A 19,219-nucleotide genomic window follows, 5' to 3' on the forward strand; every position below is an offset into this window, starting at 1 on the left:
CATGCCCCTTCCCCAGGGCTGTATGTAAAGTCTTGGGTAGTTTTCCAGTGCCAGCCATGGCGGGTGGGGTGGGCAGCTCTGTGGTTATCTTCCCAGGTAGGTGTTGGCCAGGACACCCGGTTTCCGCGCACAGGGCCCTTTCAGATCCGCATTCCCAGCCACTTCAGGAGCCCTGCCGTCACCAGCAATCTGCCTGCTGATCTGGATGATCCGGATGGTTCATACCCACCCCTCCTGGAGAGTCTGCAGGAACGTGGGAGCACGGAGGTGCTCTGTCTGGGCCCCACTCGCTTCCCTCTTCCTTAGTCCCCTTATCTTCAGTGAGTGAGGAGTGTGCTTTTATTTAAAAAAATTTTTTTAACATTTATTCATTTTTGAGAGACACAGCACGAGCAGGGGAGGGGCTGAGAGAGAGGGAGACAGAGAATCCGAAGCAGTTTCCAGAGTCTGAGCTGTCAGCACAGGGCCCCACGTGGGGCTCAACAAGCTCATGAACTGTTGGGTCATGATCAACAAGATCATGACCTGGGCTGAAGTCGGACGCTTAGCTGACTAAGCCACCCAGGCGCCCCTGGAGCATGCTCTTAGAAACAAAGGTCATAAGGAGCTGGTGGCAAAGAAGAACAGAGACCATGCCTGCTGCCAGGGTGGAACGGGGAAGGGACAAGTCAGTAGAAAATATGTTAACACATCAAAAATGGTCTTGCCTCAGTTGCAGAAATACCAAGTAATCCTAATTATAGGACTTTCTGTATATAGACATCGACCCTCCCAAGAACCTTCGTCCATCTGCCGTAACACAATCCAGAGGGGTGTTGACCTGGATGCCCCCCTCTGCTCAGATCGATGGCTACATTCTGACCTACCAGTTCCCAGATGGCACCGTTAAGGTATTGGATGCTTCTTGCTTTGTCTCTGGTACCCATGCCCAGCCTCCATGTGAAGCCACCGACCTGGGTCTGCCGGCCTGATTGCTGGTATCATATTGATCAGCCGGGAAATGAGTCGAGTGTTGATCATCTGCTGTGTTAGGGAAGCTACTTCACACAGTTGTCGGCTGACATCGTACAGGTGGCCCCGTTTTACAGGACTAACTTCTGTTCCTGCTCCTCGCTATCCGTTGAATACTTGCTGGCTGCACATCTGCCCCACATTATTTTGTTCCATTGTGTGTCTTTCCCAGTAAACATTTGCTCCAAGGACGTTGGTCTGTAGTATCTATCATTGTATCTAACATGCTTAGAACCTGGCACACAAGATGTGCTCACTAAATATTTATTAAATGAATCTAATGACCCTTATTTTGAGAGTTATCCCTCTCACCTGGAATCTGAAGGCCAGCAAGTGTTTGTCACTTGATCCAGTTCCATTCTTCCTCTTCCTTGTTGGCAAGAGAGAAGGGATGAAGAGGGAAAGGAAGGGCACTTTGATTTATTCATTATATCAATGATAGCTTATGGGAGCGCTTCAAGGAAAGTTAGTCCTCTGCTTATAGAGGAAACATGATAGGCTCAGAAGGAAGTGCATCGAAGGGCCAGTGATGGCCCTGCCGCACAGATGTCAGCAGTCACTTTAACTTCCCTCATTAGCTCGTCAGCCCAGCACCACCGGCCTTGGTGACTGTAGTTGGTGTTCCAGCATGTACCTGGAGGCAGAGAGTCCCAGGAGGCCTGGTGGGTGCGCTCCCAGGGGCAGCCCCTGTGCTGGCTCTCTGCTAGCACTCCTAGCAGGTCTGGATCTCTGTGGCACCGCCCCCTCAGTGAAGCTTCTGGGGCCCCTGGGATTCTGGGCACCACTAAGCTCTCAAGGAAACCAAACATTGTGCTCTCGGAGAGCTCCTGTTGTTAGCACTAGGGAAAGCTGCTGACCACTAGGGCGCTGGGGGTGACACACTGAATGACTGTCTACTGTCTCCTTTGTTTGGTAGGAGGTACAGCTTGGAAGAGGGGACAAGAGACTTGAGTTGCAAGGCCTTGAGCAGGGCGTCGCCTACCCAGTCTCCTTAGTTGCCTTTAAGGGTGATCGCCGGAGCAAGAGTGTATCTACCACTCTTTCCACAGGTAATGTTCTCTGAATGAGAACGTGGTAGGGGACAAGCATCAGAAAGCCAAGAGAGCTGTCCAAGGAGGAGGAGTGAGCAGACAGAGTGATGGATTTCTCTGGAAATGGGGCAACAGAGTTATGGGTTCAAATGAAACCCATCTCATGGTAGAAAGACTGAAGAGAGGAGTAGAACAGAATGTTATTTTGAGGGTATCAGGGCAGGAAGTGATGTAAACCTGACCTCATTTCTAGTACATTTGAAAGGTTTGATGAGAACAGGTGAATGAGCAAAATAAGATATTTGTGAAGAGTCGGAAGAAGCAAAGTAGTAGGAGGCTATGAAATAATTTCTAGACAAAATAAATTATCTTAAAACAGGGGGCTAGGCCCCTCCTTCTCCCTTGCCCTTTGACTCATGACACCCTCTCTCTGCTCGACTCCCAGTTGGTGCCCGTTTTCCGCATCCTTCGGACTGCAGTCAAGTTCAGCAGAACAGCAATGTCGCCAGTGGTCTATATACCATCTACCTGCACGGTGATGCCAGCCGGCCCCTGCAGGTGTACTGTGACATGGACACTGATGGCGGTGGCTGGATTGTGAGTCTTCATCCGCCAGAGGGAGGGGCTGGGTGGCTTGTGCTTGTTTTCAGACAGATTCCTCCACCCTGGGCTCTAAGAACAGAGCCTGAAGGGGGCACCTGGGCGGCCCAGTTAGTTAAGCCTCTGGCTCTTTTTGGGTAAATTTTTAAAAATGTCTGTTTATTTTTGAGAGAGGGAGAGAGAAAGAGAGAGAGAGAGGAAGAGAGGGAGACGGAATGTGCGGCGGGGACGGGCAGAGAGACAGGGAGATACAGAATCTGAAGCAGGCTCCAGGCTCCGAGCTGTCAGCACAGAGCGTGATGTGGGACTCAGACTCAGGAACTGTGAGATCATGATCTGAGTTGAAGTCAGCCACTTAATTGACTGAGTCACTCAGGTGCCCCTAGCCTCCAACTCTTGATTTCGGCTCCGATCATGATCTCACAGTTGGTGAGTTCGAGGCTCACATCGGGTTCTGTGCTGACAGTGTGGACTCTGCTTAGGATTCTCTCTCTCTGTCTCTCTCCCTCTCTCTCCCTCTCCCTGCCCCTCCCCCCTTACTTCCTCTCTCAAAACAAACAAACAAACAAACAAACAAAAAGAATAGAGCCTGAAGCACTTCATGCCCAGGATAGAGCAGGTTTAGTTAAACTAAGGTTAATGACTGTGGAGACTTGTGGGTTTATCAGTGTCTAATCATGCCTCCTGTTTGTATAATCCTCCATTTTATTCTCTTCCAAGCCCTCTCATAAACGTGACTGTCACACAAAAGCTTTCAAGTAAGTGACAGCGGTTATTATTTCTACTTTATAGGTAGGTAAATTGAGGCCCACAAGGAGAAGTGCCTTGGCCTTTCATAAGAATTAATGACAAAAGTTGAGCCCAGATTTGAGGACTCCGGCCTTCCAGATCTTTGGTCTTCCTTGAGGGTCCTCTCAGGCCACCCAACATGGAAATGCCTGACCTCTTTGGGCCTAGGTCCTCTGAACTGAAGGCCTTCATCCAGGTTCAGTATCCTGCTGTGCGGTTCAGAGGCAAGGCCTTTGGGCCGTTGCTTTGAAGGCTAAAGCCTAAAAACGTGCTGATGGTCCTTCTGTGTGGAGGCTTTATATCCCTTGGGCCGTTGTCTCCTAACCCCACACAGCACCTCCTTTGGTTGCATCAGCCTGATCCAGTTATATGAGGAGCTGCCTCTGAGGGTTGCAGTCTGATCCCTCCTTCTCCCCCCACCCCCTTCTCCGTGCCTGAACAGATAGAGGCTGTCACCACACCAGACCAGCATGCAGCCTTAACCTGCGGTGTATCCACGCTCACTCTGGGAAGGAGAAAGCACAGTCTTCTAGTGCTCAGACTATATTCGTTTACACGTTCGCTCAGGGGCCAGGGAGGCCAAAGACACTTGAGCAGCCACGGGTAAAATGACGCCATCCGCTAATCAGCAGCGAAGAAAACTTATTATCCGCACAGCTACATCTGATTGCTGAGAGGCAGGAACGGGATTGGAGGGGGGAAATTCCTGATGGATTTATAAAAGTAACCGAAGAGGTTGTTGCACTGGAGGGTCTTCCACCTGAGCAGTGCCACAGGGCTGTCCCTGCTGCTTTTCATCAGTGCGGCTGTAAGCATCCGGTCTCTGCAGGCTTGAAGCCGGGCTTCTGCCTCCATGCCCATAATTGACCATCGGCAGAATGTTTGTGGCGTCTAGTGGGTTTTTTTTTAAAAGAGTTTTTTTTTGAGAGAGAGAGAGAGAGAGAGAGCGAGCGAGCGAGAGCATGAGCAGGGGAAGGTCAGAGAAAGAGGGAGACACAGAATCCGAAGACAGACTCTAGGCTCTGAGCAAGCTATCATCACAAAGCCCAACACAGGGCTTGAACTGATGAACCGTGAGATCATGGCCTGAGCAGAAGCCGGATGCTTAACCGACTGAGCCACCCAGGCACCCCTAGTGGGGCCTTTTTGAAAGCCAGCCTCTCATAGGGGAAGGAGACGTTTGTCTAGGACAACCTCTAGAAGGATACCTGCCAGTGTGTCCACCTGGGAATCCCAAAGCTTTTTTTCCGGTAATACTTACTGTGTGCCAACAGTGTGCTGAGCACTGTTTTATATCCTCAAGAACCAGCAGTGAACCAAACAAAATCCCTGCCCCCAAGGAGCTTGCCTTCTGCAGCCAGCTCAGGCCAATGACCCTCACCCGGAACCTGAGGTCAGTTCCAGAAGCCATAAAACCCCTCTGTGTTCTAACCAACACCAGTCCCTCACCCTCTCTGAGTCTTGTGTTCTGACCCAGACTCCTGAAGGCAGTACATGAACTGAAATTTTATAGGGTTCTCCTCAAAGCAACCACAGTCCAGAAAACATGTGGAGTCCTGAAAACTTCCCCACCAAATCTTTTATGGAGGTGTCCATGTTTGTGGGTCCGAGGGTCTTTTGTCACTGGGAGATGACCGTAGTATGTTGCTTTTTCAAATTGAGCTTCAAAAATCCTTTTAAGGACATTTACCTCCCTGGGGCAGCAGGAGTCCCCGGATGTTTAAGAGGCCTGAGGAACTCTATGTCATGGTAGCTGATACCACAGGAGGCAGGCCAGAAGGAAGGGCATCCGGGGACACTGAAGGGCCTCAAGTATTTCCATCTTTGTTCTCCATCTGGCAAGTCTTCAGCTTGCAGGTCTTTAGGACTACGTCAGAAGCTCTTTCCACAGGCACTTAAGTGAGATTTTCATTTTTTTCTCCCAATTGAATCAGTCAGGACATTGAATAAGTTCTAGAGTGAAGTGATAGCTCCATCTTGAGACTTATTGCTTGCCTCGGGACTTATTTGCTAAGTGGCTCTTGTTCTCCAGAACAGTCCACTGCAAGGCGTTTTCACCTCATAGAATGGGAACGGACTAGACTCTGAGGCAGTCCATTCAGGCTGCCTGATCAAGCGCTCGTGGCTGGGCAGTTCATTTGGAATCTGACACAATAAAATGCAAACTAACATTTATTGAGATATAATAATAGCTTGTATCAGTATGTGCCAGTCTCTGGCCTTCACACATTCATGATTTATCATGATTAACGATCTTGCTACAGCCTCGATTTAAGAGCATGACGAATGGGCTATTAACATCTTGATCTAATAGTTTCGAAAAGTGAGACTTGTCAAGGTTCACTAACATGCCCAAGGACACAGCTAGTAAGTGCAGAGCTGGGTCTAAATAGCGATGCAGAGAGCATCAGAACCATTTTTTAAAAAATTTTCTAGCTAAGCTAAAACATTTAAAAAGCATATACATATATATATGTATATATGCATCAGTGGGAAAAACCCTTATCATGCTTGAGTACTTTATTCATTGATCGGAGGATGCCTTTGTAATGCATCTCTCCTAGGAAGGCAGAATCAAATTTGAGCCTGACCTTGTACCATAACTAATTATGTTAGTGGGAATGTAATTTGACTCAATGTACAAGGAACCAAACGCTGGTACCACTTCTTCCCCGGGAATCCACTGCACATGGCACAGGAAGCGTTCCAGGGAAGGTGCTGGAACTGGCATCATGCTAGGAAATGAACAGTTAGCTCCCCAGAATCTTAAGAAATGAGTTTTGGAAAATAGACGCAGTAAAGCCGGTGTGTTCAAACTTTCTTATAAAAGATGAGATCAATGTTTTATCCTTGCATCAGCCACTAAATAATTAGCTGAGTGTTATTTAATCTGGCTAATTGCTTTTCTGAACTTTCACATCTGTAAAATGGCATCATATATATTTGCCCTGGAGCCAATGATTAACAAAATGCTCGGTAGTTGGTAGTTACATAAGTGGGTCAATGAGTAAAGGAATGAAGGAAGCCAAGAGAGGAGTGACAGTCTCTAAAATAAGGATAGAAGGGGCAAGAAACAACACTGGCAATGCAGTATGTAATGATTTGCCCCATCATTCCCTCAGTTCTGCTCAGCACCTTGGTATTGCTGTAGAACATTTTTATACTTCCCATCTCATTGAGTTCTAGCACCTCTGAGAGAAACACTTCCTTTTTGCTTCTAACCCTTGTCAGGCACCAAGCTGACCGACCGAGGCTCAGTGATAGAGATGACTGACTCACCAGCCCCTGGCCAGGTGGTAATCGTGGTCTGCCTCAGAGCCCGGGGCTCTCCCACCACCATTGGTGCCTAGTTCGGTGCTTCCTGGGCCGTAGAGGTGGTCGGTGCTTCATAGGAGTTAAATGTGAGCCCTCATGCGGAGATTCCAGCACTGTTATGAGCAGCCTGTTTTCTTCTCCCTCCCTCCCAGAAAGAAATAGAAAGAACACACAAATATTAGGAGGTGTACCTTACCACATTCAAGATAATGTGTTTCACTTCAAGGCACCCATTGTGAAACATGTTGGAAAGCGGGGAGATCGGGTTTTGTGTTGGGGCTTCTGCTTTTGAATGACTCCAAAGGAAAGTAGGTGGAGACAAAGCAGCCATTCCAGCCTTCCAGAATTCCAGAATCATTTCTGAGGGTATCTAGGATGATGGTTAGCGCAGCTTTCTTTCAAGGTCATGAGGAATGATATCAATTGGTCTCAATTCCCATAGTATATACGAGTGGGTTTAGCTTGTAGCTTCTTATCAGGTTTGTTTCATATAAATGAGTTCAGTTTACTCTGACAGGAATTGCCTTCCTTCCCCAAAGAGGAGTTTTTGGAAAGAAAGCAGTGCATATTTTCATGAAATGGTACCCAAGTCTGTCTCCATTTGCTCACTTCTCACTCACTCTCCAAGCCGCTCCACTCTGGCTTCTGCCCTTGTCTCTCTCCAGTGTAGCCTCTGCTAGAGTCACTCATGACTTCCGTGTCACTAAGTTCTATGGACAGTTCCTTAGGCCACATACTCCTTTACTGCTTACCTGCTGTTGACACTACCTGCCACACTTTTCTCTTTGTGGTCTTTGTGGTTCCATGTTTTCCTAGTTGTCCTTAAAGAACGTTCTCCTTAATGAACACATCCTTCTGCACCGGGCTGCTGTGTATTGGTGGTCCCCAAGTCTTGATTCTAGGCCCTTTTCTCTTTTTCAGTTTCCATTTTCTTCCCAGGTGGTCTCATCCGCTCCAGGGGCTTCACTTTACACTCTATGTCCCAGTGGCTTCCTGTATTCATTAGGACAGGGTGGGCGTTGCTGCAGGAAACACCACCACCAGATTCTAACAATTCTGCCCATGTGTGCAATCTTCTGTGGGTTTGGTGGTCACTTCTCAGAGGTGACTTATGGATTCAGGCTGATTCTAGCTCATGGCTCTGCCCTGTGGACATGTGGTCTTCACCAAGGCCCTGTGGTTCATGGCAATGGAAGAGAGAGCATGGAGAGCCCTCCTGGCCTCCTGTGCTCCCACTTACAGCCCTTTGGCTTAAATGAGTCACATGACTTAACTACAAGGTTGCCTGGAAAAGGAAGCTTTCCTGTGTTTCTGGGGAGAGGAGAGTGAAATGGATCCTGGTGAACACTTAGCATCTTCTGAGGCACATGCTTACCTTTGTAAGTCTGGCCGAGGTCTCTCTTCAGAACCCCAGTCCTTACACTCAACTGCCTCTATGGCTTCTCCATTCGCCAGTGCATCTCAGATGTGACCCTCACTTACCTTGTCCCAAAGGAGCTCATGATGTGCCTGCAGAACCTGTCTTCTCTCAGAGCCCCCATCTCAGCGAATGGCTGAGCCAACAGCCACCCAGCACCACAAGCCCCAACCACAAGGATCACTCCTGACTTCCTCTCTTTCAGTTCCACTTTCAATCTCTCACCAACATCTGTCACCTTGACCTTCTCTCTGCTTCTGTCAAGCCTCAGGGCAGCCACGAGTCCAAGTTGCTGTCCTTTTTTAAATCGGTCACATCTGTTCCAGTGTGTCAGAGTGAAAGGTCCACCTCCCTTTGCAGGTCTTCCAGAGGCGCAACACTGGGCAGTTGGATTTCTTCAAGCGCTGGCGGATCTATGTGGAAGGCTTTGGGGACCCCATGAAGGAGTTCTGGCTTGGTATGAGCTCTGAGATTCCGGGAGGGCTGTGTTGTGGAGGGGACATCTCCCTTCAAAAGCTGCATGGGTGGCTTGTAAAGGCTCACCACATTCAGGAAGATGTCCCAGTGAAACTCTGAGGAACGTGCCACCAAGGTGTCAATGGGAACATGTTGCTGGGAAGGGTCTCATGTGCTGGGCTTGTGACAGGGTGTGGCTGTCACAGGTGGTCTTTATGCTGTATCTAAGCCCCATTGGATCTGCCTGGAGCCTGCACATCTTAGAAACCATAGTGGAAAAGCAGTTGATCGTTTGGAATTCTGGGCTATTATTGGGAGGTCATCCCAGTAGTCCCTGAAATTCGACTAGTAATGCCCGTCATTATGGGGATTGTTTTTTCCCTTTCCCTTCTGCTCTCTCCTGGAGCAGATGCACATAGAAAGTGAACTAGCCAAAAGCACCCACTGGGAAATCAAGAATGAAAAAATCATAATCTGGAGACTCAGTGTCTCCAGATAGTGTCTCCAGGTAGAGTAGATGCTGATGTGGTTTGCTTGGTGCAGAAGTGCTCCAGAGACCTTACAGTGGTAGTCGATGTCCTCTTCTGCCTCGTGAAATACGGGGGGATGATAAGTAGAAGTGCGTCTACTTTAGAAAGAAGGAGCGAGGGGGCAGGCTCACCACGTGATCACCCTCCACTGCTTGTTCTCATAGGACATGGTTTCCTGTGCCAAAGGCTGTGCCAAAGAGATAATAGGATGAGAAGATGGGTCCCCCAAAAGAGATAGTGTGAGGAAGGCGCCCATTAGCACAGGTGGCAAAGGCTAAGGTGACTTTTGGTGCTGAACATCTCAGCAGCCGGTAGGCGAGCGCTTGCACACTGAGGTTGGTTGGTTATTGGGATTGCCTGCTTTATTTTTAGGACTTGACAAGCTGCACAACCTCACCACTGGCACCACCACCCGGTACGAGGTGAGAGTGGACCTACAGACCGCCAACGAATCCGCCTATGCCGTATACGATTTCTTCCAGGTGGCCTCCAGCAAGGAGCGGTACAAACTCACAGTCGGGAAGTACAGAGGCACGGCCGGTAAGCACACACATCTCCCCGCTGCTAGGGTCTCCGTGGGTCTGAGGACTGGTATGCCACATGTCGTGGGTCTGGGGGTGCAGCACTGCTGTGTGAGGGTGAATTGCCCTCATTGATGATGGAGGCCCCTCAGTCCTGATGACGGTTCCCAATGGGGGGTGAGTGGTAAACATGTGTGAAAGCAGTCCTTGACCATCTGAACACTGGGACTTTGTGCATTATACGTCGATCCCCTCACCGGTACAAACCCTTCTCTCACACTCCCCTGGTTTGGGCTGTTGTGTGTTGGCCAGTGAACCCTCATCCTGAGTGATGCGTGTTCACCTTTCACTGGGTTCCAGCAATGTGGCTTCTGTCCTTGCATGGAAGTGTGTGTGTGTGTGTGTGTGTGTGTGTGTGTGTGTGTATTATTTGAATATTTTGTAGCACTTTACCATAAGTAAAGAGAAAAATGACAGGGCTGATTCAAACAACAAGAAGGAAGGTCTCATTAACTTCATACGGCTGTGACAACACAGAAATTAGCAGGTCAGTTGAAAGCAGGGAACCCCTGACCTCGATTTGCTGCCCATTGGACATAAGCCAGTCAATGGCATGTTTGGTTGTGAAGGAAGAGAGCGGCATAAGCCACATGGCTGAAATACTGCGACTTTACTGTTGAGTTTTCTATTTAAGAGGGGAGGGTGGTTGTTGTTTTAATATTATATTTCAAACTTACATTTATGGTTTTTTAAATTCCCTAATAAGTAAGTTGTCATTTGATTTTGCATGATTTTGACTTTGTGTGGCCCTGTAGGAATGTGTTACCAGCCGATCCACTGACTGTAGGACATGGTTGCTTCCCTTATATGGCCAACTAAATAGATCAGTAATAATATAAAGTAACTTTTGCAAAGTGTCACCTAGTGGTGAGGAGAATAAAGAGGTACAGGATGCGACAAGGTGGGTACATTGAGGACGGAGGCTGTTTAAGGAAGCTTTCCCCAGGGGAGGGGGTGGGAGATGGCTCTGAGAGGGTGGGACTTAGATGGGAAACAAAGTAGCCCCCCAACCCCTCTCCCCTGACCTGGGGGAGTCCATGGTGAGCACGGACTGAGCTGAAGCAAGGGGACTGGGGGGTGCCCTTGAAGCCTGAGGCTACTCAGGTGCCCGGTAAGGGTGAAGGACTGTGACCACATGCCTCTGGGGCATGATCTGAAATGGCCAATTGCTAACGCAGAGTTTTTTTAGGTCTTATAGTTCAATTATTATTATTATTTAATCACATGAATTTTGCCTTTGTTCTTATTTCCCAGTGCTTAGCAGGGAGCCTGGCACAGAGCAGATGCATTTGAAATGTGACGTTGCTTAGCAAGACCTTTCAGTATAAGGTTACTGATGTCTTATCATGTAGAGAATAGTCCCAAGACCCAGAGAGTTTGCACAGGGGGCAGTGGAGGGATAAGTCTGCTGACGTGCGGATATAGGAGGAGACAAAGTGGGAGGGGCAGGTACCTTCTAGCACACAAAGAGTTTGGGTTACAGACACAGCAGAGTTGTTCAAGGGTTCCGAGGGGTGGAGGGGGGGAAGTGTGCAAAGGTAAGTGCAAAGTGTTTCAGGGAAACATCCTTGAAAAAAAAATGCATCATTGCTGGAAGAGCTGTCACTTCTCTCTGGGGGTCTGGGGTCTCCATAGGCTGGGAACATTCTATATAGTTTCTGGACATTTGGTATGCTGCACTTTATCCACTCACAGTGCAACACGAAACACGAAAGCCAGGCATAGGCACTAGGCAGTTAAAATGCACAGATGGACCTTCCTGGGGTTGCAAGGATAAAACTGACCGAGGGGGATGGAGAGATGCTGTTTATCATGACCTCGAACTCTGTGTACTTTCTCCCAGCTCTGGATGAAATCAGACCACATTGCTGACAGCTCATTCCTGGGTCTCCAACCATCAGGTGTGAGGCGCGCACACATCACAGGCTCCCTGAGACCCCTCGGGACCCCTCCTGCCCTGCTCAGTCCATGAGAAAGATATCTGGTCTTCCTTCTTCTTGCCTTTCACTACTGACAGTGGAGACCAAGTCAGTCTGCCTTTCTCGGGCTCAAGATTCCCAGCCTCTAGAGACTCCATTCATGGGCCCTTCCTTGGACAAGATGCGGAGTCCTGTGTCTCCCAGAAGCCCGGTGGCCCCCAGGCTCCCGGCTGGGGACCTCACCCAGGCCTGCCCACGAGGGCTGCCCGTTCTCCCCTCTTCTGCCGCTCGTGGACCTTTTCTAACACCTGCCTTAAAATAACCAGGACATGAACTGATGCTAATGGGGAAAGGAGTGAAAAGGAGTCAATATATTCGTGAATTAATGTGATTCTCCTCCCAGGGACTTTATTTGCATTTTAGCTGTGATTAGGGGGTAATTCCCATTCTGAGGTTGTTCAGGCCCACAGTGCCGGTCAGTGGGGGATGTGTTTTTTAATAGGAAGCCTTGGGAGACTTTCGGATCACACCACCTTTAGGCGGCGCTCTGTCCTCCCCGTATGTGCCCGGCATTCCTACTTGGAAACTCCGAAATTGCACCGTGGACTTAGTGGAGTTTTTGCTTTCCTTATATAGGCTGATTGGTCCCCAGGAGAGTTTTGAGATTTCGGAAGCTTCTGGCCCCTCATGTCCTAAATGGTGAGGTACTGTTTAGAGGATGTAGTGCTCAAATAGAAGGTGAAGGGTTTGATGTCTTTGTGCACCTCTGGCCCCCCACCCCACTTAGAGCTCCGGTTAGGATTGGAGATGTGTGGCCCTGGGGGAAAAGTGCCAGTGAGGACCACCCTGACACACACTGTGCAGGTGGGCCCCCGACTTCTGCTTCCCTTGAGGTCCCGTCAGAGAGCCTGTTACTCCCCCATAAAGGAGAGCCCAGCAAGGCATGCTGGGTAAATTTGGTTTCCGATTCTGAGTCTCGAAGCAGGGCAGGGAGGACATCTAATGAGCCTCTACCTGCAAGATGCTCTTCATCTCTGGAGAGGTGATCGTGAAAACAGACATTTGGAGTGGTGCTGAGTGACTTTTATGGGCTAACCAATCATTCGCAGCTGGATTCAAGTCCCGTCTACAGGACACTCAGGGATGCCCAGCCAGGGAAGGGTTCTCGCCCTGGGGGCACTTGGAAGTGTGGCTGATGAATTCCACCAGCATTCCGTGGGCTGGGGCCAGGGGTGCTGACTATCCACGGTGAGGAATTGTTCTAGGCAAATGTTAGCGCCTTTCTTGCTTTGAAACAGTATTCTTCAATATTGGTACTTATAATGTTTATTTATTTTTGAGAGAGACAGAGCATGAGCAGGGGACGGGCAGAGAGAGAGGGAGACACAGAATCCAAAGCAGGCTCCGGGCTCTGTGCTAACAGCTCTGTGCTAACAGCTCAGAGCCTGACATGGGGCTGGAACCCATGAACCGTGAGATCATGGCCTGAGCTGAAGTCAGACACTTAACCAACTGAGCCACCCAGGCACTCCTTAAATACTGGTACTTAAAAAGGGGGGAAATTGTTGGGTTTGTGGACACAAGGGAAAGCTAGAAATGGTACATGTCCGCTTTCATGGGCCTGTTCCTGTTCCCAGGGCTCAAGGTCCAGACAGTCTTGTGTGACTTATAAGGATGTGAGGTCGATGGCTTCTTGTGGTCTGAGGCGGTGCAGCTGCCTAGGCCATCCTTCCCGTCTCAGGAGGTGCGGGAGGAGAGCCGATCTTGGAGTGATGTCTTGACGAGATGGGTGATGACCAGCTCAGTGGCCCCACCCTGAGCCTTTATGGGGTTGCCACCAACGTCACACCCACCTCCTGAGGGGAGCTGGCTGCCCACCCAAAGCCATTATGCTAGAAGTTAAGGCTGCTTATTTTTCATCCAATGTTTTCTCCTCAGCTCTGGTAGAAGAGAGAGGATCTGACCACCACTGGCTTTTCTACTCTATCTTACTTAGGGAGATGAGCTTAATAGATCAGAACATCGTTTTGGCTGGGGCCTGACGACCAGAGAAAAGTAATTTCTTGATTCATGAGTATACTCACTGTCTATGCTCTGAACACCAGCGTCATTTTCTGGAAGCGAGCAAATCCATCATGGAATAAACTGCCACACTTAGTCCAAAACCTGCTTCGCTTTCCTTGATCCTGGTGCCTAAGGTTCGATGACTGTGAACAAATCGTTAAGAAATAGATCCTTAGAAAACAGCTCTGGGAACTTTAGATGCACGTTCGGTGAGCTCCGCTCGTTAAAAGAGTGTCACCAGGGGAGCCATCGCGTGTTATTTTAAGCTGTAGTTAACTATCTACAAGAGAGCTGAAGGGGAGAGAGATGTGTACAGATACAGCGGCTCCATGCCTTTCCTCAGTTGGAGGAAAACCACGGGGGATGGGCCCTTCAGCTCTCTCAGCAGGAATGGCCTGTGTCCCCGGCTCTCGCTGGGGAAGGCATCAAGGAGCCATTGTTTGAGCCTCTAAGTCAGACGGACAATCCGGGACCTTCCCTTTTCATAATGTATTGTCAACTCTTTACATACATCTGCGCCCTCCTTCCCCCAACTAAGTTCTCGAGAGCAGGGACTGCCTCCGTCTGTCTTCCCAGAGCAGAGCCTAGTGCTGGGTCCCCTGCAGGTGTTCTCATGGTTCCTGAGTAAATGAAGGAAGTTGCAGACTGACGTTCTCCAGCTTCAGCATCTGCTAAAGAACAGACTGCAGGCAGATACTACCTCAGATTCTGGTTCTGAAGATCTGGGGCGGGGGTGGGGCTGAGAACGTGCCTTTCTAACAAATTCCCAGGTGATGCTGGTGCTGCTGGTCCAGGGTCCACACTGGGAGAACCCTACTTAGTGGGTGTATCAGGAAGGACCCTGAACTGGGAATCTGAGGATTGAGGTTTGAATCCCGGCCCTGCAATATGGAGACAGTGGGACCTTGATAAATCCCCAGAGTCTAACCTCCGTGCGTTTGTCTCCTCATGAGATTGCAGGCTGCTTGGCCCACCTTGTAGGCTGTCATGGGGACAGAGGAGGAGCAGAGGAGGATACACATGTGAAGGTGCTTGGTAGCTCAGGTGTCAGATGAAAATATAAGTGTTGTTATGACAGGAACACAACTTAGGATCGATACGGACCCCCTCGCCTTTTAGGAGCTGAATTAAGAAGCTGAAACAAAGATGACAAATACGATGGGGAAATAGTAGAAATGCAAGTTAGATGATTCAAGTGGATTTCCAGACAGAATGTAATGCAGCACTAAACTGTATATATGTGCCAGGCAGGCCTGGGAAACTCGGGAGTGTGTGCTGGGAGGGGGTGTGAGAGGGTTATTAAGGAGACTGACCCTTCCTCAGGAGTGGGGTCCAGCTGGGCTTTGAGGAACGTTTAGGAGTTGGACGGAGGAGGGCAGAGAGAAACTGGGAGCGGAGGCATGGAGGGCAGACCTGTGTGCTGCACACGCCACATGTGCCTAAGGGGACAGTGGGCTCAATGAAGGGGTACACGGGATTGGCAGATGTGGCTCGGAGTTGGAGGTGGGGTGGCCAGGAGGATGGCTGAGTGAGGCCAGGGAAGACAGGGAGAGGCTGCCTCGAGTGCGAGGTGGTCGGGTGCTGGGAGAGCCGACGAGTTTGGTTTCGGATGTTTGGTTCTTTCACATGACTGTGGAGCCTCGTGGTGAAATGCTGTTAAGGCTGTTGAAGCTATTGGAGAAACAGGCCAGGAAGGAGAAGCAGTTCATCTGTATCATGTACCTTGGACATTTTCAGAGACGAGAGATTACCTGTGACATAAATGGCTGGATCCTTGGCATTTTCATGACCAGAGGTTGTCCTGCTGGGCCCAGAGCTCCATTACCATTTCAGCGGCCAAACTTCAGTGTTTACCCCTCATCTCTCCTCTCCCCGCAGGGGACGCTCTTACTTACCACAATGGATGGAAGTTTACAACTTTTGACAGAGACAACGATATTGCCCTCAGCAACTGTGCCCTGACTCATCATGGCGGCTGGTGGTACAAGAACTGCCACTTGGCCAACCCCAATGGCAGATACGGGGAGACCAAACACAGTGAGGTAGGCGACCGGTGAACTTTTTTTGTCCTAAGCTCTGCCCAAAGCTTTGCATTCCCAAAGTGATGCTCTCCAGGCTGGTATGGCTCCCTCTCTGCTTTGAACGCTCCTGGCCAGGGCAGTGGGGCTGCCTCTCCAGGCTCCATGGCCTTGAGGTCAAGGCCTTCCCTGCCCGTCTGCTGCAGCCTTTCCTCACTCTGCATTCCCAGCAGAGCTGCACACTCAGTGTAGGTAGGTGGGAGCTCAGGCTGCCCACTGCTGGACAGAGACAGATGACATGGATTATGCACCATCTCAGTTTACCGGTTCACACATGGACGCTGTCAGGACTGAACCAGATGCATTTATTTCTCATAGTTCTGGAGGCTAGGAAGTCCAAGATCAAGTTGCCAGCAGATTCAGTTCCTTCCTGGCAGAAGCTTTCTTTCTGTTTTGTGGATGGTGGCCTTTTCACTGTGTCCTCATATAGTGGGGGGCAAAGGGGGAGAGAGAGAGAGGAGAGAGAGCTAGAGCTCACGACCGACCTTTCTTACGGCACTAATCCTATCCTGGGGGAACCTACCTTCATGATCTCATCCAACCCTAATTACCTCCCCAAGGTCCCACCTCCAGAGACTTCTACATAGGGCTTCAACATATGCCTCGGGGCGGGTGGGGACTAACATTGCATTCATAGCAGACAGTTCAGAAGTCTTTCTAGCTGTTCTCCTAGTGAAACCAGAGCTATTTTTCTCAAGCCCTTTGGTCACCAGGAAAACAAAGTCCTTTCTTTGAGCTGACCCACTTTTGGATCCACTTCATCTAGGGCCACTCAGCGTCTCCCCAAAGTGTTGTGCTAAACTGCTCTCTCCAATTCAGGAAGTGCACACAAAGCCGGAGGGTTCTTGACGCCTCCTCTCCCCTTCCTTGCTCTGAAACTTTCCTACCAATGATTTCTCAAACCTCCACGACCCGTGGACGTCATCTCGACTCCTTGCCAGGCATCCCCTGCCTGCTCCCACACAGCTTCTTGAAAATGGCCACGAACTCCTCCCCATCTTGGGTTTCTAACTTCCCACCCTGGGTCTCCTCTAGTCTTCAGGAAGCCACCTCTCCCCAGAACTCACCTTGTCACCGATGTTTCTGTAAACGTTAGCACATCTCAAGTCCAGTTTGATTACTTTGGCCTGACGAGACAGCAGGACTCCCAATCCTGGTGTGAATTTTTTCAAAGGAAAGAAGAAAATTTCCCCCAGGGAGGCTAAAGAGGGTGGATCCGTGGATCATGGTGGCAGCGTGTGGGCTGACTCAGGAAAGCCTGTGATCAGAGATCAAATATTTAAAATGATCAGCCAGCATGCCCTAAACCATCCCCATATTTGCTAATAAAAGACATTCATCTGGTTAATGTGCTTTTCACAGTCTGCAAGGCATTTAGCTTCTTGTTTATTATTTACCTCACAAATTAAAATACATAAAATTGGTCACTTGGGCTCTTTATTGGCCAGGTTGCAAGGTTATTAAGTGAATTAAATATTATTGCGCTCACCAGTCAAAAGACATAAAATGAAATTTAGTTTTCAGCAGGCTATTTGTTACCCCAGAGCTAGTATCTAAACAGTTTAAATTGAAAATGATTTTACACGATTGGCCAATTAATATGTTTATTTTTGCCTTTAATTTTTTTGGAAAGGAAAAGAGTGAGCCAAAGATAGTGTGCCTGCTGCTAGCCAGGTTGACCCTGTGTTAGTTTTGCTGCCAATGTGGGCCCCCTGGGCTCACACTCTATCCTCCCAACCCCCAGGTGGCCATGAAGCGGGAGGGGTCCTGAGTCATCAGACTGTCTAACTTCAGCTGCCCACCAGAGGGCGCATGTTTCTAGATTCAACTGTACTTCCCTTATGGTAACTACCCCAGTAATCACCTGTCTTCCCTAAGCAGAGAGGGTGTGGTTTCCCTGGCAAGAAGCATTCCTTTGTACCATAACCCACCCCTCCCCAATCCCTAGTGCCTTTTCTTAATGTTGGCTTTTTTCCCCCCCATGTAGGGGGTGAACTGGGAGCCGTGGAAAGGACATGAATTCTCCATTCCTTATGTGGAGTTGAAAATCCGCCCTCATGGCTACAGTGGAGACCATATCCTGAACAGAAAGAAGCGGACAGTAGGAGAAAATTCGAGAACATTCTGATGGCCTATTTGAACAGTCATCACAGGAGACAAGACCAGCCCAGGGTTGGGGCTGTGTAGGTTTGGGGCAGGTGGGTAGCAGTGAATGGAAGTTTGAGGGATGCTCCTGGCCTCTGGCTTCTGAGATGTCTGGGTAACCTCCCGGACAAAGTGTGTGACCAAGCTTTAGACCACACAGGTTACGTCTCTGTCACCTGCATTTCTGCCCATCTATATTGGGGGCCTGCAAATCAACACATAGTAGATACGAGAAAGACAGCACCCAACCGCAAGGTTTGTCAGCCTGTCTTCAGTAACAGATATATGGGATTGGGGGGTGGGGGGAAGGAAAAGAATCATCTAGTACTTCACCAACTAGACATCTCTGGAAATTGGTATACGTATATATGAAGTTCTGCTAATAGAAATCTTTTCTCTAGAAAACAGTAACAAGGAAGTGTTCTCTTTGGTGACCAAGGAAGGGACGAATGTCATCTAATGCGTGTTACCTCCCATGACCACTGGGTTTTGAGGAAAAAAGTATAAATCTTCCCCTGTTTAAAAAACGCTAGATTAGGAGAAAGAACAAAGGGAACCACAAGGGACCAAGACAGATTCACATCTAGTGATGTTGTGACCAGTGTCCAGCAGGCTGGGGACCCAGCTTTCGTGTTACCGTGCTTTTCAAGTTCCCCCTTCCCATATATTTGCATAATCACTTTCAGAGATCTGCATATGTTGTGAATAAATTCTCACTTGTTTCAACTTTAAATAATTGGACTCTCTTGATAATTGGTTCTTCCCAAAGACTGTTCAGTGACTCTCTTTCGTGCCCTCCAGTCCTCAGCCCCGCTCCTTTCCCTGAGCCCCCACACTGTTGGGCCCATCGGTGTTCTGAAGGTGCCCAGCAGCGGAAGCTTACTGTCTGATCGGGAATTGGCAAGTCAGGTCCTTTGGGTTTATTTTCCTACCCCTTTGGAAAGTTTCTCTGACCATTATTAAAGTAACTTCAATTCCGATTCAAGAAAAAAAAAAACCCACCCAGTTTTTATTTTATTTTTTTTCCTCCATAATATTTTATTGTCAAATTGTTTTCCATACAACACCCAGTGCTCTTCCCCACAAGTGCCCTCCACCATCACCACCACCTCTTTTCCCCCCTCCCCCTTCCCCCTCAACCCTCAGTTCATTCTCAGCTTTCAATAGTCTCTCAAGTTCTGCATCCCTCTCTCTCCCCAACTCTCTCTCCCTCCTCCGCTCCCCCTGGTTCTCCATTAGGTCTCTCTTGTTTTCCTGCTAGACCTATGAGTGCAAACATATGG

General features: G+C 49.1%; 1 protein-coding gene across 1 annotated transcript in view; it reads left to right on the forward strand.

Moving 5' to 3' along the window:
• TNN (tenascin N) overlaps window positions 1-18,669 on the forward strand; it is a 54,042-nt gene extending 35,373 nt beyond the window's left edge. Inside the window, 7 exon segments of the mRNA XM_029933083.1 lie at window positions 760-890; window positions 1,928-2,060; window positions 2,488-2,639; window positions 8,524-8,620; window positions 9,522-9,689; window positions 15,592-15,755; window positions 17,779-18,669. Of these exon segments, the coding sequence (XP_029788943.1) occupies window positions 760-890; window positions 1,928-2,060; window positions 2,488-2,639; window positions 8,524-8,620; window positions 9,522-9,689; window positions 15,592-15,755; window positions 17,779-17,919 (986 nt within the window). The 3' untranslated portion in view covers window positions 17,920-18,669.
• Window positions 18,670-19,219: the final 550 nt, after the last annotated feature.

The sequence above is a fragment of the Suricata suricatta genome, chromosome 3 (genome assembly GCF_006229205.1).
Source record: "Suricata suricatta isolate VVHF042 chromosome 3, meerkat_22Aug2017_6uvM2_HiC, whole genome shotgun sequence".
Classification (NCBI taxonomy): Eukaryota; Metazoa; Chordata; class Mammalia; order Carnivora; family Herpestidae; genus Suricata; species Suricata suricatta.